Source organism: Mustela putorius, unplaced genomic scaffold (genome assembly GCF_011764305.1).
Source record: "Mustela putorius furo isolate JIRA1106 unplaced genomic scaffold, ASM1176430v1.1 tig00003901_pilon_pilon_pilon, whole genome shotgun sequence".
Taxonomy (NCBI): Eukaryota; Metazoa; Chordata; class Mammalia; order Carnivora; family Mustelidae; genus Mustela; species Mustela putorius.
Window position 1 is genome coordinate 5016329 of NW_025422049.1, and position 27496 is coordinate 5043824.

Sequence of the window (27496 nt, forward strand, 5' to 3'; positions counted from 1 at the left end):
GAAGAGAGTGAGTTATTTCACCCTGTGGAAGTTGGGGAAGGCGTAGAAAGAGATGATATTAGAATTGGTTCTTCCAAAAGAGTTCTGGTCTTACGAATTCGCCAAGTAGAGTATCTAGCTTAACAACAACAACTAATATTTATGGAGCCATTAATATTTATGTGTGCTAGGCCGTGAACTAAGTGCTTTAGGTGGATTATTTAATAATACAGTTGATCCTTGAACAAACATGGGTTTGAACTATGCAGATTCACTTACATGTGGATTTTTTTCAGTAAATGTATTGGAAATATTTTTGGAGATCTCGAACAAATTTGAAAAAACTTACAAATCACATAGCCTAGAAATATTGAAAAAATCAAGAAAAAGTTAGGTATGTCATGAATGCATAAAATACATGTAGATACCATTCTGTTTTATCATTTGCTACAATAAAATATACACCAATCTGTTCTACAAAGTTAAAATTTACCAGAACTTACTTACATGCACATTTACAGACTGTACAATGTACCATTCAGTCAAGAGAGATGTAAACATATGTGAAGATTTAGTATTAAGTCATAACTGCATAAAACTACCTGTAATACCATACTACTATAATAATTTTGTAACCACCCCCTGTTGCTATGCAGTGAGCTCAAGTGTTGTTGAGTATCCGCTTAAAATACTGTGTGATGCTAATCATCTCTGTGTGAGCAGTTCATCTCCCCAGCAAATTGTGTATTGCAGTAAAAAGTGATCTCTCACGGTTCTTACATATTTTTCGTGTTTATTGTGATACCGTACGCCTTGCATAACACCCTGGGACCCATTCGAAGTGCTTCTAGTGCTGCCGGAAGTGCTCACAAGCAGAGAAAAGTCATGACATAACAAGAAAAAGGTGAATTGCTTAATAATGTACCATAGATTGAGGTCTGTAGCTGCTGCTATCTGCCATTTCAAGAGAAATTAATCCAGTGTAAGGACTTTTTTTTATTTTCAAGGAAATTGATCAAGTCATTGCTGCAGCTATACCAGCAGATGTGAAAACCTTGTAGTTTTTGTGAAATACCTTTTTACCTTGTATTGAAAATGCAGCTGTTATGTGGGTGCAGGATTGCTTTAAGAATGAAATATCTATTGATTCTAATATAATTTGAGAAAATGCCAACTCATTATATGAAAACTTAAAGCAGAAGGAAGGTGAAGGATCAGAACCTGGAGAATTTAAGGCCAGTAAAGGATGGTTTTGATAATTTTAGAGAGGTTGACTTAAAAAATGTCAAGATGACAGGAGAAGCCATTTCTGCTGAACAAGAGGCAGAAAGTAGATAAGTTCCCAGATGCCATTAAGAAAATCATTGAGGAGAAGGGATATTTGCCTGAACAGGTTTTTAATGCAGACAAAAGTTGCCCTATTCTGGAAAATAAAGCCACAAAGAACATTTATTTGTGAGGAAGGAAGAGTAAGCACCAGGATTTGAGGTAGGAAGGGATAGGCTAACTGTTGTTTTGTGCAAACGCAGTCAGTTTTGTGATCTGGAGTGCCCTTCCCTACCAGGCTGCAGGTTTATGATCTGGAGTGCCCTTCCCTACCAAGCTGCTAGCTCCTGAGCCTTGAAGGGAAAGAGAAATACCAGGTGCCAGGAAACAAATTGACACTGGACCATCTGGCAGAAGGTTCTTACATTCTAGACTGCTTTTTGACTTCTGTTATGACATGGACCCTTGCACTGAAACTAAAGCAAATGGTAGAAGAAGGCTAGGTACCGTATAGAAACATTTTTAAAGAAGTAGAAAAGCAAAAAAGTCAGACAGAAATTACCATTTACTTCCATAAAGTTACACTGAGTGTGCCTGTCTCAACTGCCTGCCTTCCACCTCCTCTGCCTCTTCCACTCTGCCATCCCTGAGACAAGACCAACATGAGAGTGAAGACCTTTATGTTAATCCACTTCCACTTAATGAATAGTAAATAATCATCATGATATACAGTTAATAAATTTACCTGTTGTGTTTGTGTGTCTTCGTGTGAAATCTAACCTTTTGGCAAGAACTATAGGAGATATTTTTGTGTCTTTATCATCGTCATGTAGGATATTATGTGCAAGACTTGTATGCAGGTGGGTAGCTTATCCTTACATACGCATAGGTGAATGATATTTAACAAAATTAATAATGTGTTTTCTTACTTTTATAACTTTGCTTTCAAAGAATTGTATTATTGTGTAATATGCCTTTCTTGTAATTGGACAAACTGCATTATCAGCCTGTCACAGATAAGTGGGTTTTTAAAAAAAGTAATAGTATTTCCAATACTGTATTATGAATATACTGTAGTGCTATATGCCATAAAAATTTGATAATGATTCATTCATTAGCATATAGGCTAAGCTACAATGAGGCAATCATATCAATTATATTAGGCTGCCATAAAGCAGTCATATTGTTGCTGTTCTGTTGTCAATGCATGAATCATTATACCTGTAAATAAATACGAATTTCTTTTCACATTATCTTCGATTTTGATTTCTAGTGTTAGTGGTGCATATAACATCTGCAGTGTTCTGTATCATATAAGATAATACTGGTGTAGGCACTGACAGACTGTTTGTCTTGTAAATAGACAATGTAAGCTTAACAGTATTGACAGTAGTGTAAATGTATTTTCCTTATGATTTTCTTAATAACATTTTCTTTAGCTTACTTGTAATATTCTTACTTAAAAAACTTTCTTACATTGTAAGAATATAGTATATGAGATACAGAGTATGTGTTAATCTGCTGTTTATGTTATTAGGCAGGCTTCTTTCTGGTCAGTAGTAGGCTATTAGTAGTTAAGGTTTTTGGGAAGTCAGAAATGATACACAGATTTTCGACTGTGTAGGGATTTGTTGCCCCTAATCTCTATGTTGTTCAGGGGTCAGTTGTATAGTAAATATTATCAGATCTCTTGAATCTGTGCCTTTACTCTCTACTGCCACTGGCTTCTTTTATCTGGAGTATTATGGTACCTTTATTCTTTATTCTTTCTTCAATATCCTTTGGTGACTAACTGTTGCCTGTAGGTTATATGTCAATCTTTATGACATGGTGATGTAAGACATCTTTCACACTCTGTCTCTCCCCATTTCCAACCTCTTTGCCAGCTAATTCTACCTCCAGGTGTGCTGAGCTCAGTCAGTTAAGTTTCCCTGAATGTACTCTGGTCTCCTTTTTCTTTGCATATATTTTTCGTTTCTTCTGTTTGAACAGGTTTTCCCTTACCTCTTTTTGCTCTTAGTCTGGTGACCTCATCATCCTTGGAGGGTAGGCTTCAGTGTTAGCTCCTCACAAAAGCCTTCTGTAGTATGTACTGCCAAGCACAGTTGACTGTTCTTTGTGCCACTGCTATCCCATGTACATATGATGCTATCATACCGTTGAGATACTGCTGTGATTATTTTCTTTTATCTAATTATCTAATCTCTTGAATAGTTTATACATTCACATGGCTTACATTTCAATAAATATAAAGAGGGAGATAATAAAAAGTCTCTCATCCCATCCTCCATTGACTCAGTGCTCCTAAAGGAAAAAAGTAGCCACTGTTTAGTTTATTTATCCTCCCAGAGATTTTTGTGTATATATAGATGAATGCAAAAACATTATTCTCTCCCTTTGTACTATTGATAGCATATAATAAATACTGTTCTGTAACTTGCTGGATTTCAGAATGTAAAATTTAAAAAATAGGTTAAGTTGTTCTGCCCAGCTGGACTAAGCTTGAGAGCAGGAGCTATTATTCATCCTTGTATTCCACAGGCTTAGCTCCTTGCCTGTTATAGAAGACATTAATATGAATGAATTAATTAATAAAAATATATATCAGAGAAGAGTATGTATAGAATTTTTAATGTACTTGGATTTTTGTTGTTGTAATTATTTCACCAGGCTTGAGCAATATGATTTTGGTGTTGATTAAACTTTGTACTTTGGGAATGGAATGTATTAATTTATTACTTACAGAATATAACAGGTTTTGATTACTGTTTAAAAAATGCATTTGCTGTAAGGCATTCAGTAATTCATTCAACAGATGGTCATTGATTGTGTTCCATATGCCAGACACCATGGTAGCTTAAGGGTTAAGACATCATCAAGAAAGTCTTCCTTTTTTTAAATTTTTTTTTTTTGTTTTTCCCTCCAGGGTGGAGGCAGAAGGGAATGGGATAAAAGGTATATAGAGAGGATGGATCTGCTTTGGCAAGTAGGACCACCTGAAATAGTAGGGTCAGAAGTAAGGACAGGTGGCAGTAAGTTTGAAGGTGGAACAGAGTATAGCCAAAGTTTCAAACTTGATTGGTCTCTCTTTTCTGTGGGGAAAAAAGGAAATTGGACAATGGAGAATGGGAAAGTGGAACAATTGATGATGAAATAATTTTGATTGATGGGTCAGTTTTGTCATAAGAAACTTCTTAAGGGGGTGCCGGCGTGGCTCAGTGTGTTAAGCCTCTGCCTTTGGCTCAGGTCATGATCTCAGGGTCCTGGGATCAAGCCCCGCATGGGGCTCTCTGCTCAGTGGGGAGCCTACGCCCCCCACCACCCGCCTGCCTCTCTGCCTACCTGTGATCTCTATTAAATAAATAAATAAAATCTTCAAAAAAAAAATGAAAGACACTTAACATAATTATTAAGTTTGTTACTTCCAGAATGGTCCCATTCCTTGAACTATCAATTGAATTCATTATTTGCTTATTGCATTGTATTTTCATTCTAGAAAGCTTTTAGTCATCAGCTTTTTTAAGTTTCTAGATTTACTGTATAATATCAGAAGAGTTTAAGATGCTGTGTAATAATTTTGAGCTGTAAGCATTTCATAGATATGTTTTCCAGAATGTTAGTTAAAGGAATATTGAGCAGAGGAAGAATTAAAGAGGAAGGAAAGGAGTAGAACTGAGTTTTTAAAAAATTGTTTACATGAAAACCAGAGAACTTCCTCTATCAAGGAATGCAGCATTGGTAGCTATTACTCTGTTAGGGTAACTTAGACAGATGGTATGAGGTATTTGATTGCATTACACTGAATTTGATACCTAAACTGATAAATGAGCACTTCTAAATCTAAAATAATTATGATTTTTGGGTTGCCTGGGTGGCTCAGTCATTTAAGCATCTAGCATCTGCCTTTGGCTCAGGTCACGATCCCAGGGCCCTGGGATTGAGTCCTACATCGGGCTACTTGCTCAGCAGGGAGCCTGCTTCAGCCTCTGCTTGCTGCTCCCCCTGCTTGTGCACCCTCTCTCTCTGGCAAATATATAGAAAAATCTTTAAAAAAATAATTACGGTTTTCTTCAAGAGGAGTTTTATATACTTGTAGAGTACATTAAGAGTTTATTCTTATTAGACTATTTCTATAAAATGGAAGTGTATGTATTATAAATGTTCAGCATTAATACCCTTTGGGAGGATGCCTAACCAAAATAACTTAAGGCCTACAGTAATGTATATGAAGAATGAGGTGGTTTTACATGGATCCATTTTGGATACTTGGGAAAGATTTTTTTTTTTTAATGATATAACAAAGCTATCAACATTATATGGGAAAAGACTTAACATGATTTCTGCCACCTTTTTTCCCCTTGTAGGCGTCTAACCAAGGAAAATGTTAAGCCTTCCGGAAGACAAATTGGGAAGTTGAGCCACAGCAATCCAACCATTTTGTTTGATTATGTATGTTTTGAGGTTAATATTATTTTAAGGGATTTTCCTTTCTGTTGTCTTTAAATCAGCACAAGTGGAAATGGAATGATGAAGTTTTAGAAATGATAGTTTTAAGGGAAAAAATCTTTAGCAAATGAGACTGTATAGTTACTCTAAAAATAAAACAGCATACAGTATATTTAACACATTGATCTGCTTTTTTGGTCATATGTAACAATGCTACTGTCAAACAGTCTAAAATTGTTTTATTTACCCCATGTTGATTTAGAAAAATATTAATAAAGAGATGCATTATTTATTGATTTTAGTTGTTAGAAACATTTGAATCGCATTTCATTGTGACTCAGACGTAATGCTTTCATATTTAGAAAGATTTCTGAAAGACATTTGGTACCTATCATTCCAGAAGTCAAGTTATATGTCCTGGAATTATTTCCTAATTAAAGAATATAGCCTAAGAAAATACTTCCTAAGAAATGATAGAATATAGTAGGCTTTATATAAATACAAAGTAGAAGGAGGCTACTTTAATTTTAAGTGTTTCTTTTGAAAAACAAAAAGCATAGCTATTATTTAGCACAAAAGTTCCCTTTTGATGAGTAAATGCTATCTGTCTTTTGTTGCTATCTTCCAGATCTTGTCACAAATACAGAAGTATGATAATTTAATAACACCTGTAGTAGATTCATTGAAATACCTCACTTCATTGAATTATGATGTTTTGGCCTGTATCCTTTCAAGTGAAGTAATACATAAATTTCACATTTCATAGGTCTTTAACTGGTGAACATTTGTTTTCATTCTTTTTCTTTTTCACTCTGAATTCCATTAATAACCATATGAGGTTAATTCCATTGGCTGATCTAAAGGTTGGGCAGTCAGGAGTTTGTGTATGTGTGTCTGTTGTGTATAGGGAGAGAACAAGTTAACTTTATTTAACACAGTAATATGTCTTGCTTGGTGAAAGATGTAAAAGTTGGTACTACAGTAAGTGTAATTTTCAGTAATCTGTAATAACTTGAAGCTAACAGTTTTATTTTTTTCCCCAAGATGTGGCATTTTCTTATTATTTAAAGGGTCTTTGTTAGAGATGTAGTGACCTAAAATTTTTCCTTAATGTGCAAGATTGTATCATTGAAGCTTTAGCTAATCCGGAAAAGGAGAGAATGAAACATGATGACACAACCATCTCAAGTTGGCTTCAGAGTAAGTATTTTTATTTTTCTAAGGATGAAATTTCCATCTGTTGTAATTGCCATGTTAAGTATCCTATTGCTAATGCTAAGGGCCTGCTTGTAAAGAGGTCTTGAGAATACCTAGCCACTCAGCTCGTTCTCAGAGTATCTCTAAGTCTTCGGCTGTGTAAGGAAGTTCATATAGTACTTAACTCATTTTCCAACTGAAGAGTCCAGTATTGGCTCTCATAGAATTTGTGCAAGCATTACTGGGGAGATAAAAATTCCCTCCTATTATTTTAGAGGGATTAATCTTTTTTTAGAGGAATTAATCTTAAGGGAACTCTTCTCCTTTCTTTCCTTTCCATCCTGAGGTTTTAGTCATCTTAAAAGAACAAAAATGTGGTTGTTAATGGAAACCCTAGCCTTGTTTTATTTTAAATATCTTGTGCTTTTGATTTCTAGCTGTGAGTTCCCTTTTCTTTCAACCTGTTGTGTCTGATAGCTGAATCTTGTGGTAGCTCCCCATTCCCCTTTAAAGTCTGAAATTTGCATTAAGTCATACAAGTGAGTTCTTGTGGGATCAGGTCCTTTTACTCGGTGTATTAGGCTCATCTTTTGCCCCTCCTCCATTAATACTGAATACTTACACTTACACTTTCCATGGCCTTTTTGTACATGTTATTGCCTCCACTTGGAGTACCCTTCCATGCCTACTGATTTCCTCCACCATATCTATATACTCATTAGATTTAAGCTTAGAGGTCACTTTTCTTCAGAAAACTTTCCCTATTAATGCTTCTACCCAAAAGTCAGAATTAGGTGCTCTTCTCTGTACTCCCATGGAACCTTTTATCTATCAGTTATTTCAGTTTACTTTTCTGTATCCCTCACTAGACTGTAAGCTCCTTGAGGGCAGTACCTGTGCTTTGTCCATTATGCTTTAAGGTGCTCAGCAAATAATTGTTGAAAAGGCCACAGATCACTTGATTTTACTAGGATCTCCTCTTGTCTTGACTGGGGCTTTCTCCCTACTCATAATGTGGTAAGGACTATTGATTAAAATTGGTCTTTTGTTTGCTTCTTGGTCTGGCAATGCTTTACCTGTTTCCTTGCCTCTCCACAACTAGCAGTATGTTTCCAGTTGAGAGATTTTTTTTGTGTGTGCAGCTCCTTAGAGATTGACTCATTAGTGTGTTTTGTTGATGATTCAAATTTACTGAGTGATCTGCAAGATTTTGTTGTGGCCTGGTTAATTGTTGTGGCCTGGTTAATTGTTGTGGCCCAACAGACTCTGGAGTCAGACCGTATAGCTTTGAATCACTGCTTTACCTCATACCAACTATGTGACACGAACAAGTTGCATGATATATCTGTTCCAAATTTTCCTCATCGATGGGTTTAAGCCAACCTGAGATGATTATTATAAAAATTAAATGAGTTAATTAATGTAAAGTACTTACCTAGTATAGTGCTTAGCATATGTATGCTCAATAAATACTAGCTATTATTAATTGTAAAACTCCATTCAGTGGCATCAGCAGTACAATTATTCCTACCTCATTTTGTTTTAGAAATTGAGTTAGTTGAGAAATGCCACTTAATACTGTGTTTTTTTTTTTTTTGTTTTATGAACTGTTTTTTAAAAGCCCTATTTTTTTATTTCATATAGGTCTGGCTAGTTTCTGTGGTGCAGTTTTTCGTAAATATCCAATTGATCTTGCTGGTCTTCTTCAGTATGTGGCTAATCAGCTAAAGGCAGGCAAAAGGTATTCATAGCAAATCATATGTAAATGAAATTCAATAATTAGAGTACTTCTGGTGGTATTGGGATATTGAGATTGCTATTATTCTGAAAAACTGTTTTGTAGGCTTAAGTAGAATAGTTGCTCACTTATATGGAATTCTTTAATTAAAAGAAATTGTAATTTCATATATAAATACTTTTTTTGCAGAAAGAAATATATTTGGCTATATATGTAACTCCTTAAAAAAAATTCATTTTGACTACCTATTAGGCTCTTGAGTATTTAAATGGTTTATATGGTATATTGTAAATTCTCTTACGACAAAACGTATTGCATTGTTGATTGTGCTGCTGGACAGTAATTGGCCTTTATGTTAATAAGCATATGGTAGGATCATATTTTGAGGGTGTATACAGTATTTTAAAAACACAGTTTCTTTTTATTTTGAACTTCAGAGATTCATACAGCTTACATACTTTTTGGACAATGTCTTCTTTATGAATACTGGGTTTTATTACTTTATTCTGGACCACTGTCAGTGTTTAGAGTTTGAATTAGTAAACCTCTTCAGCAGTAGACTGACGAGAATCAAAGGACTAGGAATTGTTTTCCACAACTTTCTGGGAGAAAGCAAACAAAAATTTGTAAAGCTATCTGGTGTTCCACACAAGTATTACCTAAGTAATTTGTGACAAATTATTATTTTGAATTAGAGAAAAGTTAAAAAATTTAGATTTAGGATTTTATCAGCATATCATTGACACTCTGTGCATCTCTCCACCATTCCTATACACTTTACTCTCCTGTGTCTATAGACCAGGAGAATATAATGTTATTTTTAAATCTATAACTCAATTTTCTGTACTATGAATATAGTATTTAATTAAAAGATAGTTTAAAGAAAAATTAAAACTTTTTTGGGTACTTGTTGCAAACTAATTTGCATGAAGGCTCTCATTTTCATAAACTGTGTTTAGGGAAGGCAGACAAGGTGAGAGAGTAAGCACTTAAGAATCTTCAAAAACTGTGCCTTTTGTCTGTTATTAACTTGTGTCTTGGGTATGTCTGGCTTTACCTTTGGAAAAACATCTGTATTTGTTTTGTAGGAAAGAAGGTTTCTACTTTATCTTCATTACTTAACTAATTAAAGAAGATCTTGAAAGTCATAAGTTGTATTTTCATTGACAGTTCTAAACTTCGAGAATTAAAATGCATAACTATTAGCACAATAACAGATGTTCTTAAGGCTGTTGTCTTAGGTTCATACACCACAACTTGGAACTTCCATTCCCTTCCTTTTCTTTCTCCACTCCCTCACTCCCTCCATCCCTTCCAAGTGTGTGTGATTATTTAGAGATGGCTTTATTCCATCATATATATGTATTGGCTACCTTGTACTGGAGGATTAAAAAAACACTATGAAGAAGTGAAGGGGAATAAGAGTTCACTTAAACTGTGATGAACACTGAGAAATGCATGGAATTGTTGAATCACTATGTTGTACCTAACTAAAACTAATATAAACTATGTTTATTATACTTGAATTAAAAAAGTGAAAAACATTAAAAGAATTTTGTGAAGACTATTGGGCAAACTGATAAAAATGAAATATGAACAATAAAGTATTATATCAGTGTTAGGTTTACTAAAGTTGGTAACTATGCTGTGGTTATGTTAAGAGACTATATTCTTAGGAAATTCATTCTTAGGAAATACATCCTTTGGAATTTTAGGGGTAAAATGTGCCTTTAAAATGATGTTGCATACTACATAAGTTACTCCCAAATGGTTAAGAAAAAAAAAGTGTGTGTGTGTGTGTGTGTGTGTGTGTAGAAAGGGAGGGAGGGAGAGAAAACACAATTGATAAAGTGAACAGGAGTAAGAATGTTAGTAATAGGTGAAGTTGGGGGAAAGGGCATATGGGTGTGTTTTGTACTATTTTCTGTCTTTACATCTTACCTGTAAGTTTGAAATTATTCCCAAGGAAGAAGTTAAAATAAGCGTAAACCCATTACATGCCCATTACATTTTTCAGCATAGTTCTGGAAATGCAGTTTTTCCTTAACAACTGCTCTAGCCCCTTCTCCTCATATTTATATACAAATAATTTAGGGATTCTCAACATATTAATTATAGTATATATTGTCACTTTTATGTTTGATGTTTCAACACAGACTGTTTCTTATTTTTTCTGAATAGTTTTGACCTGCTTATATTGAAAGAAGTGGTACAAAAAATGGCAGGAATAGAAATTACAGAGGAAATGACGATGGAGCAACTAGAAGCCATGACTGGTGGAGAGCAATTAAAAGCTGAGGTGAGAGTTACTAATCTTTTAATTGATTTTTTACGTTTCAGATATACGCATGCACATACTAAAGACTCCAGACAACACACAAGTACATGAAACCAAATGTCAAAGTCATATGTACCCTTCCCTCATGACTGCCCTCATCTCCCTTTCAAAAACAGATATACTAGTGACTTTAACCCTTTCAAAAAGCTGAAACAAAGTATAAAAGACAGTGTTAAATCTGTAAGAGAAGTAAATATCAAGTCTTCTGTGGTCCTTGATATCCTAACAAGTGTAAAGCTGAATATAGTTACTCTATTGTTTAATCTGTTCCATAGCAAATAAAGAATAATCCTTTATGAGGGACTGCAAGGTGGACAATGGAAAATATGCAGAAGTTGAAAGACAGTTGACAGTTATCTTTAAGCTAGTGACTGTAGTCAACAACAGTATCACTAAAATTTGTGAAGAAAGGAAAGGAATGTAAAATTTTTTATCTTCAGGATTGTAACAGCCTTTTCAGGGTCTTTTTCAAATCAGAAAGCTTGTTTTAATGTAGTGTGCACTGGTAAATTTATGTCTTCTCTTATGCAGGGTGGTTATTTTGGCCAGATAAGAAACACTAAAAAATCCTCCCAGAGATTAAAGGATGCACTATTGGACCATGATCTTGCTCTTCCTCTCTGTTTGCTTATGGCTCAGCAGAGGAATGGAGTAATTTTCCAAGAAGGTGGAGAGAAACATTTGAAACTTGTGGGAAAACTCTATGATCAGGCAAGTTAAAGTGGCTTTTGTGTTTATGTGGATTTTTTTTTATCCTGATAATGGAAAAGATGGAATGTGATAAAATTTTTAAAATGTCATTTTGGACATCAGATGAGTATGAAACAGCTCTAATGTAAACTAGACATTCTGGAAAATAGGGGCTATTTCTTTGCATATTACGGTACTTAAGAGAAGACTCTAGGAGATGTAGTAGTATGAACTGCTAGTTAACTACTAGTTAAGTGGTTAACTTCAAGTTGTTATTTTGCTCTTCATATTTTTTCTGATCTCCAGAAATCTGAAATTTCAATCAGAACAAAGTAGATGTGATCTTTATAAAATAAATCCATAAATATTAAGCAGTAAAACCTGTGATTAGCTTACAAAATATGTTTATCAACAACTATATTACAAGGGAAAAAAGATCCCATATATTTTATAAATGAAGTTTTCCTCTTTTAAGGGCAAGGAAATTCTGTATACATAAAATTGTTGTATGTGATGTAGGGTTAATATATCCTGTTACTAAAAGTGATGAACAATAGCTTGGAACTTGAGAATTTGTTGACTATTAAAGCCTTAGATTGATCAGCTTTTCAGGGCCTTCGCATTTTATTTGGTAATATGATTTCATGATGATGTTTATTGATTGTCTCTAAAGTTCTTTTAAGTTGTAAAATTTGAATTCTTAAATGTTAATCAAAATACAGTTAAAATGACATTATAATCATTTTGGAAAATTTTTATATTGGTTTCATAAAATGGTAGCACATTTGTATTTTTTGTCTTATTTTTAAATTTAGTGTCATGATACCTTGGTACAGTTCGGTGGGTTTTTAGCATCTAATCTAAGCACAGAAGATTATATAAAGCGAGTGCCTTCGATTGATGTGCTCTGTAATGAATTTCATACACCCCATGATGCAGCATTTTTCCTGTCTAGGCCAATGTATGCACACCATATTTCGGTAAGTGTCTTTGCTGCCATTCAAGAATGATTCTGAATTATTTCTTAACTGTAAATGTATTTTAATTTGACACAGATACAGATTATGTCTCTTCGAGAGTTATATTCTTTTGTTAGTACTCATCTCTGAACAGTGTACAATGAAAATGCTCCCTTTAAAAGTAAGTCTTACTAGTACTATACCACCAGTTGTCCAGGTTGATATCTTAAGGGCCCTGTAGAACTGTAGCAGTTAAACCTTAATATAGATGAGAGTCACCAGCGAAGCATCTTTGAGACTCAATCCCCTCCCTAGATTCTAATGTAGTAACCTTCAGTAGTACCTGGGAATTTCTGTTTTGTTTTTGTTTTTGCTTATTTTTTTAACAAGCGCTAATTGATTCTGATGGAGGAAAATATGGTTGGTGACTCTGCAAAAAACTATTGAATACAGAGAATCCTCTTTCCTCAGGAATAATATCCCTGTCAGTTGACTTGCTATTCATACTACCTTGAGACAGACAGTAAGACCTAACCATCCCCAAACACTCTAAAAACTCTTGTAGGCTGTGTTTTGTAACTTCTCAGGTATTCTTAGTTCTTGTTTTATTTCTCTCCACCTAAATGAGACAACTAAAAAGAGAAAAGCACAGAAGCAAACCAGAGCCTTCCCAAGTAGGGCATCCCAGTACTGACTGTAAGGATGGTTGGGGCAAGAGGAGACTGCCCTCCCTCTTCTTCTCTAACTGCCACCTGGATTCCTGCCTGCAAAGCAGTGACCTTTAATGGGAATTGACTCTTCCTTTTCCTTCAGACCACAGTCAGGCCTATGTTCGGAAACTATAGTACTTCTCCATTCTGACTGGAGTCCCAGCATATTCTTTATCTTTGTGTAGGCTTGAATTCTGGCCCTTCTGTTCATTTGTTGGTGGTTTTAAGTCTGTACTGCTCAAGGAAGGCTTTCACTTGAGATTCTAGGGGGAAGATCTTGGTCCTTTCTCTTAAACTAGGATCCCTTCTTTGTTCTCAGTAGGAACATAGGGTTGTGTAGTAGAGGTGTGGAAAAAAGAGACTGAGAAATTTGGGGTCTAATTGATCATTTAATTGACCATCAGCTGTTAGTGTTTACATATCAGCTGCTACAGTGTCACACTTCCCTCTAACAGGTAACTGTTAATTGATTTAATTATCACTTGATTAGCCTTACATAGCAATACCATGCTATATTCTCTAGAAGGGAAAAGGGGACAGGGTGGGGGTAGTATTAGGGCTCTTTCCCTACCTTTAGAATCTTTCAATCCAGAAAATTGTGTGCACTCTTTGTGTAGTTACGTCTTGCGTTGTCACCTGACCCTTCAGTAGATAAGTCTCAACTATACAGCAGGCAGGGGACCTGATTTCTTGAAGGACTGAGGTGGGAGAGTTGCTTCATTTCAGGAATTCTGACCTGCCCTGTGCATTACTGAGAAGTGAATACACTAATCAGCGATATTGAAGCCTAGCAAACAGGAACACTTTGTTGCCTGAATTTTTCCAGGTCAGGAATGGAGTAGATCATTCATATCAATAACTACCTTTTCTGTAGCCTTTGTAAAATATTGTGTCTTTGTCATTTAAGAGATAAAAAAATCTAAACAAAGAAATGTCATTTCCCACTCAGGGTTGCAGAGGAAAACAAAGAATTCTGTAGAGGTGACTATATAGCCAAATCAGGGGTAAGTCTTTTAACCAATAGGCCACATAACACCCTCTGGAAAAGGAGTTCTTTGGCAACCTTGGTTGCACTGGATGGACACCCAGACTTCCTGGGGATCCTTGCTTTTGCTTCTTGGGTGAGAGCCTCTCTTGAAAAGCCTTTGATGAGAGGGTATGAGTATTGGAGGACTGTTAGGACCTTCCATAAATTGATAAATTGAGTAGGCTCTCAATGGGAATAATTCAGCCAGCCATACACTGTTCAGGTTATTGGGCCAACAAGAGCTTTTTGAACAGGAATTAGAAATATAGCAATAACTGTGGATATCAGTTCTGTTTCATAGATGTAGTGCACTGGGTGACTTGAGATGTAGAGTGTTATGCCTCTCCATTTGACTAAAGGTGTAAGCTTGAAGAGGGAGTTCAACTAACTTTAGATCAGGAACCTATTCATCCTAGTTAAATGTGAAATGTAGTTGTCTTTTCTGATCAAGCCTAAATTTTTTTTTAACTAGATCGGCACTAGGTCAGTACCTAGCAATAAAAGTGACAGATTCAGAACCCAAGGACTGGGGAGATGGGGGCTGTTTTACCACATCATTACCCTTGCATACCTATAAACCTAATTTTCAGTTCTATTGTTGAGACCCACCATGTAACACAGTACTGAAAGAAAGGCTTTCCTCCAGTTTATGTTCTAGATCTTGCCCGAATTAGTCCTATACAGGTAGTTTCGGTTCTGCTTATCCTATGTTTTATTAGAATCTTAGCAGACGTCATTCTGCCTCACATAGATTGATACTGGTTACCATCGACCAGGACCTGCCCTCAAAGTGCAATAACACTTCCTTATTCTTGCTCCTGATCTCTAAGGTCTGTGATGTAATTGGGACCTCTCTTTCATAAGTAATATTGTTTGTAGTGTTTCACCTGTGTGGTCTCCGTAATTATCAGCATGCTCTCTAAAATGGGGGTAACAAGGTAAATCTTTCCACTTACAAAAAAATTGAGAGATTCTCAGATTGTAGTTATAATAATTGCAAGATGCTGCTTAAGATACCCTCTGAAACTAAGATATACCCTTAGTATATCTTCTATATCTTCAGTCCAGTTAGCCTGGGTTACAGAGGCACTTAGGAGAGAAGACAGGTAGAGTGTAAGGAGCCAAGAATCTTGCCTACCACAATGCAGAACTGGAAGTAGAACCTTTGACCTGTGACCTTCTAGTACTGGGTTCCATGTGTAGCACAAACTGATGATTTAAATGCTTTTCTAACAAAAAGAAGTGAGTTTTAGATCTCCTCTTAGGTTCATCTTCAGGGATGATGCCTAACCCAAACAAAATTGTCATCCTAAAGAGACTGAAGGACATGAGAGACAATAGCAACAACACTTTGTATTATTTTCTTTTTTACATTTGGTGTTACACTCTATGAACTAATAGGTAGCTCCCTCCCATTGTACTAACAGATTCTTTTCCTCATACTCTTAAGAGTATGGCCTTCCTCCGACTCTCTTCCAAATTAGGATAAACCAGTCTGGTCTAAAAAAGCTGCCTGTCAATTCCCACATGCTTTAAACTTTAACATACCATATCCATTCATAGAGAGTATTACTTAGGGATGTCTGGGTGGCTCAGCTGGTTAAGTATCAGCCTTCAGTTCAGGTCGTGATTCTAGCTAATGTCCTGGAATTGAACCCTATGTTGGGCTCCTTGCTTGGTGGAGAGTCTGTTTTTCCCTTTCTCTCTTGCCCCTCCCACTGCTTTTGCTCTCTTTCGAGCATGCTCACTCTCAAACAAAATCTTTTTTTTAAAGATTTTATTTATTTATTTGACAGAGAGAGTTCACAAGTAGGCAAAGAGGCAGGCAGAGAGAGAGGAGGAAGCAGGCTCCCCTGCTGAGCAGAGAGTCTGATGCAGGCCTTGATCCCAGGACCCTGGGACCATGACCCAAGCCGAAGGCAGAGGCTTCAACCCACTGAGCCACACAGGCTCCCTCAAATAAACAAAATCTTTATAAAAAAAAAAAAAAGAGAAGAATGTCTTATTTAGCTTAGCTGTAGGGTAACCAGTTCGTCCTGGGCACTATACTCTTACATACTGGGAATCCCCTCATTCCCTGGCAAACCTGGATAGTCAGTCACCCTACTTAGCAGTCTTATAGTAACTTTCTCATAGCCTTTTTTAATGTTGATCCAATTTCTTTCTCACTCTTTTTTTTAAAGATTTTATTTTTCAAGTAATTTCTACACCCAACGTGGGGTTTGAGCTCACAGCCCTGAGATCAAGAATTGCACATTCCATTGACTGAGCTATCCAGGCACCCCGATGCACTTTTTTTTTTCCTGATCCACTTTCTTAACTGGCAAATTGTAAAGGCCAATAGGGGCTATGTGTAGTAGTAAAGCATCTTGTGCTAATTGGCTGTTACTAGTTCCATTATGCCTCTTTACCAGTGTTAAGACCCTTTACTTGGTTTCCTTGAAGATTTTAAAAGCAGAAGTGGAAACCCTGTATGTTCAATCCTTAACGTGGTGGTAAGAGAGAGTACAGTTGGGGATATGGATGGTGGAGGGCGGTACACATACTCTTTATTATGCAACAGGTCAGATTTAATAAGAATCTTAAAAGCTCCTAGTGAGCACATAGGACTGAAGATGAGAACAGCTTCCAGGGATGATTTTAAAATAAATGTCATTGGTAAGAACTTAGAATTCTTACAACACTTTTGATTGGTTGTCTTCTGATTCTCGAAAAGGGAACATAGGCTTTTATACTATGAAGGTTAGTGCAATAAATTGTGTTGTGTTTGTTTTTACTTTTTATCTTCAGTCTAAATATGATGAACTTAAAAAGTCAGAAAAGGGAAGTAAACAACAACATAAAGTTCATAAGTACATTACATCATGTGAAATGGTGATGGCGCCTGTCCATGAAGCAGTGGTCTCCTTACATGTTTCCAAAGTCTGGGATGACATCAGCCCTCAGTTCTATGCCACATTCTGGTCATTGACAATGTACGACCTTGCAGTTCCACACACCAGCTATGAACGGGAAGTCAATAAACTTAAAGTCCAGATGAAAGCAATTGATGACAATCAGGAAATGGTAGGTGGTTCTAGTAGCTCAAGTACAGTAATTTCACGGTATTAATTTGACATTACCCATGCTTTGTATTAGTTCAGGTTCCTTAAAGCTATGATCTTACTGCTATATAGTATTTTCCTAAGTGAGTTAATGGTGACCTCTGAGTGGGTGGGGGCAGGGGCTTGGTGAATATGTGGCAGTTATGATCACACAAAAGGTATTTGAGTTTGCCTTTTTTTTCTAACTGAAGATTGTGTTAGCAACTTAAAATGATCCATGGGACTCCAATTGCAAGAAAAGTAGGAGTTCCCAAAAGGGGAACTCTTTAGGAGAAGGCTATATTGAAGAGGTGAGTCTTGAGCTGGATAGGCTTTGAAGATAGATTAGGTTTGGAAATAAGGAGGCAGATTGGCCATTCAGCTCTAGCAAAGGTATGAAGTAATTTAAGGTTTTAAGAGACCACTTTTACTGTAGTGAATGGGTTTAGTGATAAATTTGAATGGTTAGGGTGGGACCAGATTATGTAGAGCAGTTAAAGTTAGAAAAGAAGACTTTAGTAAAAGGCGAAAGATTTATGCAATCTGAAGAGAAACCAGAGTATAGAAAAGAAGACTTGATAAAATTGGGAGCTGTATTAGATTCCTCAGCAGGGAAGTGATAATGGTAAAAAACGGTATATTGGAAAGATTACCCTTGACAGTGGCTTTAAAGATGCATTTGTTAGGGGAAGGGACTGGCATCAGACTAGAGTCCAGCGAGGTAGCTCTTAGGGTAATTCATTGTGAAGTACTGAGAACATAGACTATTGGTGGAGGTAGTGGGAATGCATGAGACTTTTAAGCAGTTGGGATGCTGAAATGAAGGAGAATGAAGAGTCAAAGATGACTTGATGCTTGAGACTAAAAGTATCAGTGCTAGGAAGGTAGCCTGTTTTGATGTGAAAACCAGATTTCGGATTTGTTGAATGGTGGTGAAAGCACATTCAGGTGGACTCCTCAATATTCCTGTGAAGTAGTTAATATAAAATACCAGCGCTGATCTTTCTGAATTTTTTAATTAAAAGGAAGGGAGGTAATGTGCGTGTAGTTAGAAAAGTATCTAACTTATACTTCGTAGCCTCCAAATAAAAAGAAAAAAGAGAAAGAGCGTTGTACTGCCCTTCAGGACAAGCTTCTTGAAGAAGAAAAGAAACAGATGGAACATGTACAGCGAGTTCTACAGAGACTGAAACTGGAAAAGGACAACTGGCTTTTAGCAAGTAAGTTGTTGGAACTGTTACATTCCTACTACTGCCAAATTACAAAAGCAAACCTCTATAACTTCAGAGGTTTTGAAGTGTATTATGTTTGTATTTCAGCTCAGTGTTCACTGTCCCATTCTTTGGTTATTTATTAATGCAGAGCCAACCTCACATGTTCACTGAAGGAACTTATTTAGTTTGCGGGTGAAATTAACTAACAACCTTTCTGTATGATCATGTTTCTGGAGAAGTTATATATAGAAAATTTATGCCCATAGTGTGAAAATGAAAGTTTTATTCCAAGCATGACCTTTTGGTTACAAACTATAAAGAGTTTGTGGGTTTTTTTTAAATAGCATTCTCTACACTAAAACTAATATGTCGTCATGTTTAGAGGTCTTGAGGCACTTGAGGAAGAAGTTTACCACTTAATATATTCTTCCCTTATTTTTAGAATCTACCAAAAATGAGACCATCACAAAATTTCTACAGCTGTGTATATTTCCTCGATGTATTTTTTCAGCAATTGATGCTGTTTACTGTGCTCGTTTTGTTGAATTGGTACATCAACAGAAAACTCCAAATTTTTCCACACTTCTTTGCTATGATCGAGTAAGTTCTTTTTATTGCAACCTTAAAAAAAAAGTCTCACACAAAGATAGCTAAACATTATAATCTACAGAGGTATTAATTGTGTGTGTGGTTAAAGGCATGAACTCAAGAGCCAAGTGCCTGAACTTGAATCCTCGCTCTGCTACTTTTTAGCTATATGATCTTTGGCAAGTTTTTTAACCTCTCTGTGCCTCAGTTTTCTTACCTATAAAATGGGATAATAGTACTTGCTTCATAAGATTGTTGTGAGGATTAAACGAGTCACTGTACACAAAAGTGCTTTGAATAGTGCTGGACATGTAGTAGGCACTCCTAGTTAATCTTTTAACTCATAATATGGGTTTATATGTTTGTCATAATAGAACTCTTTTCTTAACCTTCACCTTCTCCCCCTCAAAAAACAAAACAGCTTATACCTTCACACATACATAAAAGCAGGGATGCTTTTCAGTATGGTCACATTTATGTATTTTTGCATCTGGCTTTTTTCTTAATAGTAAATGACTGCATTTGAGGTTTAAAAATTTAGTATATGTCATAGCATGTCAGCTGCCTATTTCTAGTTTCTGTCAGCCTCGTCTCTGCTTACTGTCCTCCTAACTCCAGTAATATCTATGGCTAAGTGTTCATTGAAGAAGTTGTGTTGTAATAATAATGGTAGTTTTTTTCACTGTCATTGTAAATCAGTTTTTTAAAAATAAAAGTTTATTGTTGCTTTATGAATGTGCTATTTCCTCACAAAGGCCAAAATCTAAAGGTTTCTGGAATTGTGACTATAGAAAGGGAAGATACATTTTGACTAAACTAACCTGTTTAATTTACTATGATTTGCTATAACAACATTTTACTATTTTGAACTAATTTTGACCTTGTTTTTATTTGTTTTGATTTATTTATTTGAAAAATAAATAAATTGATTTGTTTTTATTTTTCAAACATTTTTGTTTTTATTTTTCAAACATTTTTCCTGTAGGTTTTCTCTGATATAATTTATACAGTTGCAAGCTGTACCGAAAATGAAGCTAGTCGATATGGGAGATTTCTTTGCTGCATGTTAGAGACTGTGACCAGGTGGCATAGTGACAGAGCCACGTATGAAAAGGTATGGTCAATAAACACCCTTACATTTTACCCATGTAATCTTTAGGTTGTTCAGTTCTGAAAGGGAAGCCGAGTTTAAGATTCAGTTGTAAAACAGTGTTTAAAATTTAAACATCATTCATTCATTATTAAAAGGTGATAGATATTAAAAAATCTATCTCAAACTGACATTGCAAATTCATACCATTGAATAAACTGAACTTTTCTGTGAAAACTACCTGTCATTCAAATACACATCTTGTTTTTGTGTGGAATCATTAATCTAGTCCACTTAAGTTTTCAGCTTCTGCTAGTTTAGGAACAGAATTTTCTTTAACAACCCCCCTTTATTTTCAAGGAATGTGGAAATTATCCAGGATTCCTAACTATATTGCGGGCCACTGGATTTGATGGTGGAAATAAAGCTGACCAGTTAGACTATGAAAATTTTCGACATGTTGTACATAAATGGCATTACAAACTAACCAAGGTAAAAAAAAATTGTGTTTCTTAAAGGTTGTTTTTCTCTTTATACTTATACTTTTATAATAATAGATCTTAAAATGTTTGTTGTAGGCATCCGTACATTGCCTTGAAACAGGCGAATATACTCACATCAGGAATATCTTGATTGTGCTAACAAAAATACTTCCTTGGTACCCAAAAGTTTTGAATTTGGGTCAGGCTTTGGAAAGAAGAGTGCATAAAATCTGCCAAGAAGAAAAAGAGAAGAGGCCAGATCTATATGCATTGGCTATGGGGTAACACAATTATACTTTAATGTGATTTATGAGACTAGATGACAGAAGGATTCTGAAGACTTTAAAATGTTTTACAGTGTTGAAGTTTATCTTCTGCCTTACTTCAGGAGATTATGGGAGATTATGCGATCATGTTCCCACAGGCTGGTGAGAGTTGTCACTTCTGATTATCAGCTTCCGGTCTATACTGGATGATAGTTTCAAAAGTCATATACAATATGTCTTGGTTTGAAGGAAATGTAATTTTATCGTTAGTTGAGTTTTGGATCTTCAGTAGTGGAAAAAGGCATCTTAGTTTAAGGATTAGTTTACATTGAAACTTTTATTTTTTAAGAAAGCACCTGGGGCTCTCTATAAAGACCTTCAGAAACTTACTGAAAATTAGTATTTTTTTATTCTCTGAAACGAAGTAGCAGAGTGAATAACTTGCTAGTTTTATTCTTTTAAACTCCAGTTTGTGCTTTTGATTTGTATTTGTATATTTAAACACTTTGTGCGACTTTCAGCTACTCTGGGCAGTTGAAAAGTAGAAAGTCATACATGATACCTGAAAATGAGTTTCATCACAAAGACCCCCCTCCGAGGAATGCAGTTGCCAGTGTACAAAATGGGCCTGGTGGTGGGCCTTCTTCATCGTCGATAGGAAGTGCATCTAAGTCGGATGAAAGCAGTACTGAGGAGACTGGTATGCTTATTTGTAGAAATTTATAAGTAATATGCTTTGTTCCAATAAACCTAAGATGTTTTATATAAGATGTTTTATATAAGATGACAAATAAAATGTTGGCTAGTATTATAGTTTATTCCTTAGGTAGAAGTATATAACTGTCAAGAAGAAATTAGCCCTTTGTTTCTTTCTAATTAATCTCTAATCGTTTTGCTTTGAAATTGTAGTTTATTTACATTTAGGGGCTTGTCAAATAAAACTTTACTTTATTTCAGATAAATCAAGGGAGAGATCTCAGTGTGGTGTGAAAGCTGTTAATAAAGCTTCTAGTGCCACACCGAAAGGAAATTCAAGCAATGGAAACAGTAGCTCTAACAGGTAGGGGCACTGACTGTATGTCAGAATTCTGAATTCCTGTATGATTAACCTCATTAGACATGAATGAAAGAGGCTGGTATTTGAATACTATGAAAGTCATTTACATTGGACCTTGAAATTTTATATGTACCCCTAGTTTGATGATGTGCTTAACTGCCCTCCTTATGTTTTATATAATGCTGAGACTGACATTGTTTCCCCTCCTGAGTTACATAGGTGAAGGTAAGTGGTGAAGTTAGAAATACATTTTAGGATTGAGTGCTTGCTGTGGGCATTCTGGGTAAGGATAATGAACATAAGAGAAGCCTACACTAATTTCGACCAGTGATCCATCCAGCCAAGTAATCCTGCTTCTGATATTAGCACCGTTGGTCGGCTTGTGGGATAATTTTTGGTTGTGACCTAGTAATCCTCAGAGGTTATGAACATACAGAAAATGGCCTCACATCATTTTAATCATTCTTTTTTAATCTGCTGTTCATGAATTTGGTCATTTATTATTTACTGAATAAAGAAGTACTTCCTAAAAATAAAAAAAAAGAAGTGGTACTTTCTTTTCACTTGTCTTTAAAGTCCTTTAGTTTTCAAAGGGCTACTCTTCTAGTATTTTTGAAGTCAGTAAGAAACCCTTTATAATTTGTAACATGGGCTATTTTTTATGACAGTTTGTCTTAAAATCTCATGTTTTTATTCTTAAGCAGCAAAGCTGTTAAAGAAAATGACAAAGAAAAAGGGAAAGAGAAAGAAAAAGAGAAAAAAGAAAAGACTCCAGCTACTACTCCAGAGGCCAGGGTACTTGGTAAAGATGGTAAAGAAAAACCGAAGGAAGAGCGGCCAAACAAAGATGAAAAAGCAAGAGAGACGAAGGAAAGAACACCTAAGTCTGACAAAGAGAAAGAAAAATTCAAGAAGGAAGAAAAAGCTAAAGATGAGAAATTCAAAACCACTGTCCCCAATGTAGAATCAAAATCGATTCAAGAAAAGGAAAGAGAGAAGGAGCCATCCAGAGAAAGAGATATAGCAAAGGAAATGAAATCAAAGGAAAATGTTAAAGGAGGAGAAAAAACACCAGTTTCTGGGTCCTTGAAGTCACCTGTTCCCCGATCAGATGTTGCAGAGCCTGAAAGGGGCAAGTTTGCCTTTATTTATATTTGTTTGCTTTTGGTTCTTGTTAATGTATAGTTGGTTCTTGTCTCCTTGTTTTGGCAAGTTACCTAGGGACTTGACTTTTGGGGGGAGCGGATACTTGATGACTTAAAGGTGAATTTTTAAATGGTGATTTTTTTTTTTTTAAGTGCTTGGAAAAAGAACACTATCTTACTGTGACCATTTCTTTTTGTACCAACAGAACAAAAACGCCGCAAAATTGATACCCACCCTTCTCCATCACATTCCTCAACAGTAAAGGTTAGTATAGCCTGAGGAAGGCAGCGTCCATGTTAGGCTCACCTGGTTGGAATACGTGTCCTGACTTCCTTCAAGTCTTGTGCCAAGTATTCACTGGAGCCACTGGAGGTTTTATATTGCATTAGAAAATGAATTTTTTACATATTGGTGGACTGATATTTTTTCCTATTGAGTATTTTTATTATAAAAAATATTAAAACTTCAAGGACCTAGCACTAATTTTATAGTGTTTCAAAGTGCAAGAAAAATTTTACCCAGAAGTGCCTCACTGCTTTAAGCAGTCTTTTTTGGAGTGCAATGGTAGCTACAAGCAAATGAATCTTTTCAGCAGAATGAAGCCTATTTTTCAGCATAAATATTGAAGAATATATAGCACTGAAGACTTCCTGGATGATACAGGATAAACAAGATACCTCTGAATTCATCAAGCTTCTTGATGAGCATCATACCGATGTGTGCCTTCTAAGAAGGAATCTTGAAAGGCGTTCCATTTTAAAGTCTCCTTGGTGATCAGTTCTCCTGTAGTTGTGTATATTCAGTGAGCATGCAGCTTCTGTTGTATCTTCCCTTGGAGGTTTGTTTATACCCATTGGGTTCCCAACAAGTTGAACCTTGCGTTACGATAAAAGCAGATGTGGCATCCAATCCTACCACCCAGCAAAGAGAAACCCCAGGCATTCAACTGCAGCACAAAATCGTGGGTGTAGCCTTCTTGAAGACTCAGGGTAGCCATTCCTTGCTCCATATTTAATTTTAATTCTAAAGTCATCTAATTTCATGGAATCTTTGAATTTGCAGTACGTTGAACTTTTAAAACTGTAAGTTAACTAATTCTTCATCAAGAGCACTGTGGTGAAATACCGTAATTGATTTCTTTTTCTTTCTTTCTTTTTTTAAAGTGCTTTCTTTGTGGGAGGCATGAGATTCACCATCAGAGGCACTTTGCAAAAAAGTGACTACTCTTGTAGAGAATACATTTTGTTTTCTTGTTAATATAATGCCACTAAGTCTTTTGGCTAGGATTAAACATGTCTATATTTATGGTAGAGTTATAAGTAAAATTTGAAACCTCCCAATTAAAGAACAAGTATGAAAATGTAAGATAATGTTCTTCCACAGTGACCTCCACTGTTTTAAACTTTCTGTGGAGGGAAAAAAAGTGTTTTGCTTTCTAAAGCCTCTTAACATTACTTATAGCCAAGTACTGTGTTATGAAAAATGTGGCATTGACATTTATCTTTAAATTATGAGCAGAGAGATTTTTTATTTGTTATGTTGAGTACATATAATTTAGTTTTTTTAACATTACAGTTCCATTACATGGTTTTGCTTTTGTTTTCTATTGTTGATATTCATATAATAATTGACATCACAAGATTTATCCTCACAAGAAGTAGCTGGTTTATTTCCAGGTTACAGCCATACTTCCCAAAGTTCCTCTGGGTTCTGAGAACTATGCCAGCTCACCTGTCATCTCCATTCATTTTCTACAGGACAGTCTCATCGAACTCAAGGAGTCTTCAGCAAAGGTTTGAGTCTTTTAAAATCATCATGCCTAAGTAAAACAAACAAACAAAAATTCTTCATTTATTTAATAGATACCTTCACTCTAGTAAATTCAGTAAGCTAGTGAATAACCTTTAAAAATTCCTATCACAACTGAAACAATGGATGACAGCGGTCCCTTTTAAGGAGATTGTTACCAAATGTGTGTAATGTGGCAACATTTCTATAATCTCTCTTTGCTTGCTGTGTTATGCATTATCCTTTTATGCTTCAAAATCTGGAAATAAGTTTAAGGTTTGGGGAAGGGGTTGTTGGTTTGTTTTGGGGAGTAAGCTTATTTAATTTCTCGAAACAAATCTGTCAGGTTGTTTTCTGACTTTTTTTAGACAACCCAAAAGACCAGAAAAGGAATTTGATGCATTCACATACTGTTCTAAAAACTGAGCCCATCTCAGTCCATAAAACTCTTTCTCTTGCCTCTGCTGAGCTACCTTTTTGGTGGTTGTAGCAGAATATTAAGAAATCTGGTTAATGTCAACTAATCATTCTCTTGGCGGGGAATACTCAACTTGATGATCGTGTTTACATGCCAGTATTAATTCTTGCCTATTACTCTACTTTCTTGAGTATTCTTCTAAAAATAATGTGCAGTTTGTGTATCTTATTACAGAGTTCACCTCATTATTGTAGTTGAATTGTCCATTGTTCATGTTATTTTGTCTACTTATTATAAAATTTGTACCTCTTTCACTTTGATTTTCTACTTTGCCTCCTCTTATATCTGCTAAGTATTATCTCTTATTGGTGGACCAATACAAAATGAAATTTTGAAACAAAGGCAGTTGACATTACAAACTGCTTTTAGATCTGTAGTTTTATAATGAAATGTCTGTGGATATTGGGCAATAAGCACTAATTTTTTAATAGTTTAGGTTAGCTAATGTGCCTTTGTCCTGAAATTGTAGCATTGTTTTTAGAATATACTGTATTAATCAAAAGAGTATTAGCTGTACTGTGTGAATGCTTTCTTTTAAAGTAAAACTTTTTATTGGCTAAATTAAGTATGTATTGCAATACAGTTGGTTTTCATAACCAGTTTGGGACTGTGTATGTCAGTTTTAAACCAGTGGCTTGTATGAGCTATTTTAAATTCATGGGTTAACAATGTTACCTGGGGAGTATTTATTTCCTGAAACATACTTTGAAGCAGTTTGAAACCTGCTGTTACAGTTAACTGGAATTTCTCATCAGTGATGAAAATTATGGTTTCTTACATTTGTGAAAGCCTTTTGAAAATAAAACATGTGAGATAAACACGTTATTTCATTTCATGCTCATAACAGTGCTGTGAGGTAGGTAGGGCAGGAGGGTAGTGTCTTTTGGACAAATAAGAAACTAAAAAAGTTCTTGATCTTTTCCCAGTGGCACATAACTTGTTTGTAGTACCAAAACTTGGACTGAAATTAAGGTTCCTCAAGTATTCTTACCAGAATGAAAAAAAAATTGCAAAAAAATGTAGGTTCCTTGATTCTTTCTTTTTAAGACTTAATTTATTTATTTGACAGATAGAGATCACAAGTAGGCAGAGAGACAGTCAGAGAGAGGAGGAAGCAGGCTCCCTGCTGAGCAGAGAGCCCGATGTGGGGCTCCATCTCCGGACCCTGGGATCATGACCTAAGCCGAAGGCAGAGGCTTTAACCCACTGAGCCACCCAGGCGCTGTGGTCCCTTGATTCTTAGCACCCATTTCAGCAGTAGCTGAAACGGGTTCCTAACTCCTTTAGTGGGTTTGCCTTGTTTTTAAAATTATAATGCTTTAAGTCAGTCTCTTTATTCCCCCTTTGAAAAAACATAGTGATTTTCTGGTATTTAAAATTCAATAGATTTATTCCATATTCAACCAGAAATTTTTGAAAATGGTGCTGAATGCACTTGTAAAAATCACATGATTCATACCACTTTTCAGATCCTTAGGGCTCAGTATAGTTAACTTGGTGATATGATTAGGTGTTATAACTATTTGAAATGAACTCTTAAGCCTTTGGAGTTTGGTAAAGTATCCACAGATTACTGGTCTGCATTTTTATATGTCTAGGAAGGTTCAATAGCATATGAATGTCTTAGGAAAAAAAAAACATTACCAGACTTTGGGTGATCTTTAAACTTGACCATCTATATCCCTCACTGTTTCTGGGGTAGCTTTTACTTTTTAGAGGATTTGAATGATCTGTGTCTATTTTCTTCATGTTCTGTTGTCAATTGTGTACATATAAAATTGTTTCTATGCTTTAATTTTTTAGTTAATGCTTTTTCCCTGGGATCTTTTTTTATTGCATTATTATTTTTACTTTCTAATCCATGGTAAAAGTAATACATAGATTTAGCTTTTCAAGTGGGATTTGTTAACGGGAGAAAAATCTAGCTTAATATCCAAATCTTTTCTGTCTGCCT

At 35.6% G+C, this 27496-nt stretch overlaps 1 protein-coding gene across 17 annotated transcripts in view; it reads left to right on the forward strand.

Moving 5' to 3' along the window:
- Positions 1–27496, forward strand: part of THOC2 (THO complex 2) — a 113898-nt gene that overhangs the window by 72140 nt on the left and 14262 nt on the right. For 6 of the 17 annotated variants that reach the window (XM_013061216.2, XM_013061215.2, XM_013061217.2 and 3 more), the window contains exons 16-33: positions 5610–5706; positions 6320–6413; positions 6811–6891; positions 8533–8629; positions 10808–10925; positions 11496–11675; positions 12470–12634; positions 17141–17416; positions 18512–18653; positions 19090–19247; positions 20221–20349; positions 20686–20817; positions 20904–21088; positions 21595–21773; positions 22031–22133; positions 22832–23262; positions 23482–23540; positions 24938–25069. In XM_013061216.2, the coding sequence (XP_012916670.1) occupies positions 5610–5706; positions 6320–6413; positions 6811–6891; positions 8533–8629; positions 10808–10925; positions 11496–11675; positions 12470–12634; positions 17141–17416; positions 18512–18653; positions 19090–19247; positions 20221–20349; positions 20686–20817; positions 20904–21088; positions 21595–21773; positions 22031–22133; positions 22832–23262; positions 23482–23540; positions 24938–25069 (2758 nt within the window). Of the gene's footprint in view, positions 1–5609; positions 5707–6319; positions 6414–6810; positions 6892–8532; positions 8630–10807; positions 10926–11495; positions 11676–12469; positions 12635–17140; positions 17417–18511; positions 18654–19089; positions 19248–20220; positions 20350–20685; positions 20818–20903; positions 21089–21594; positions 21774–22030; positions 22134–22831; positions 23263–23481; positions 24338–24937; positions 25070–27496 lie in introns of all 17 variants that reach the window. The other 11 variants (XM_004762043.3, XM_004762041.3, XR_006603034.1 and 8 more) reach the window with 10 other exon arrangements.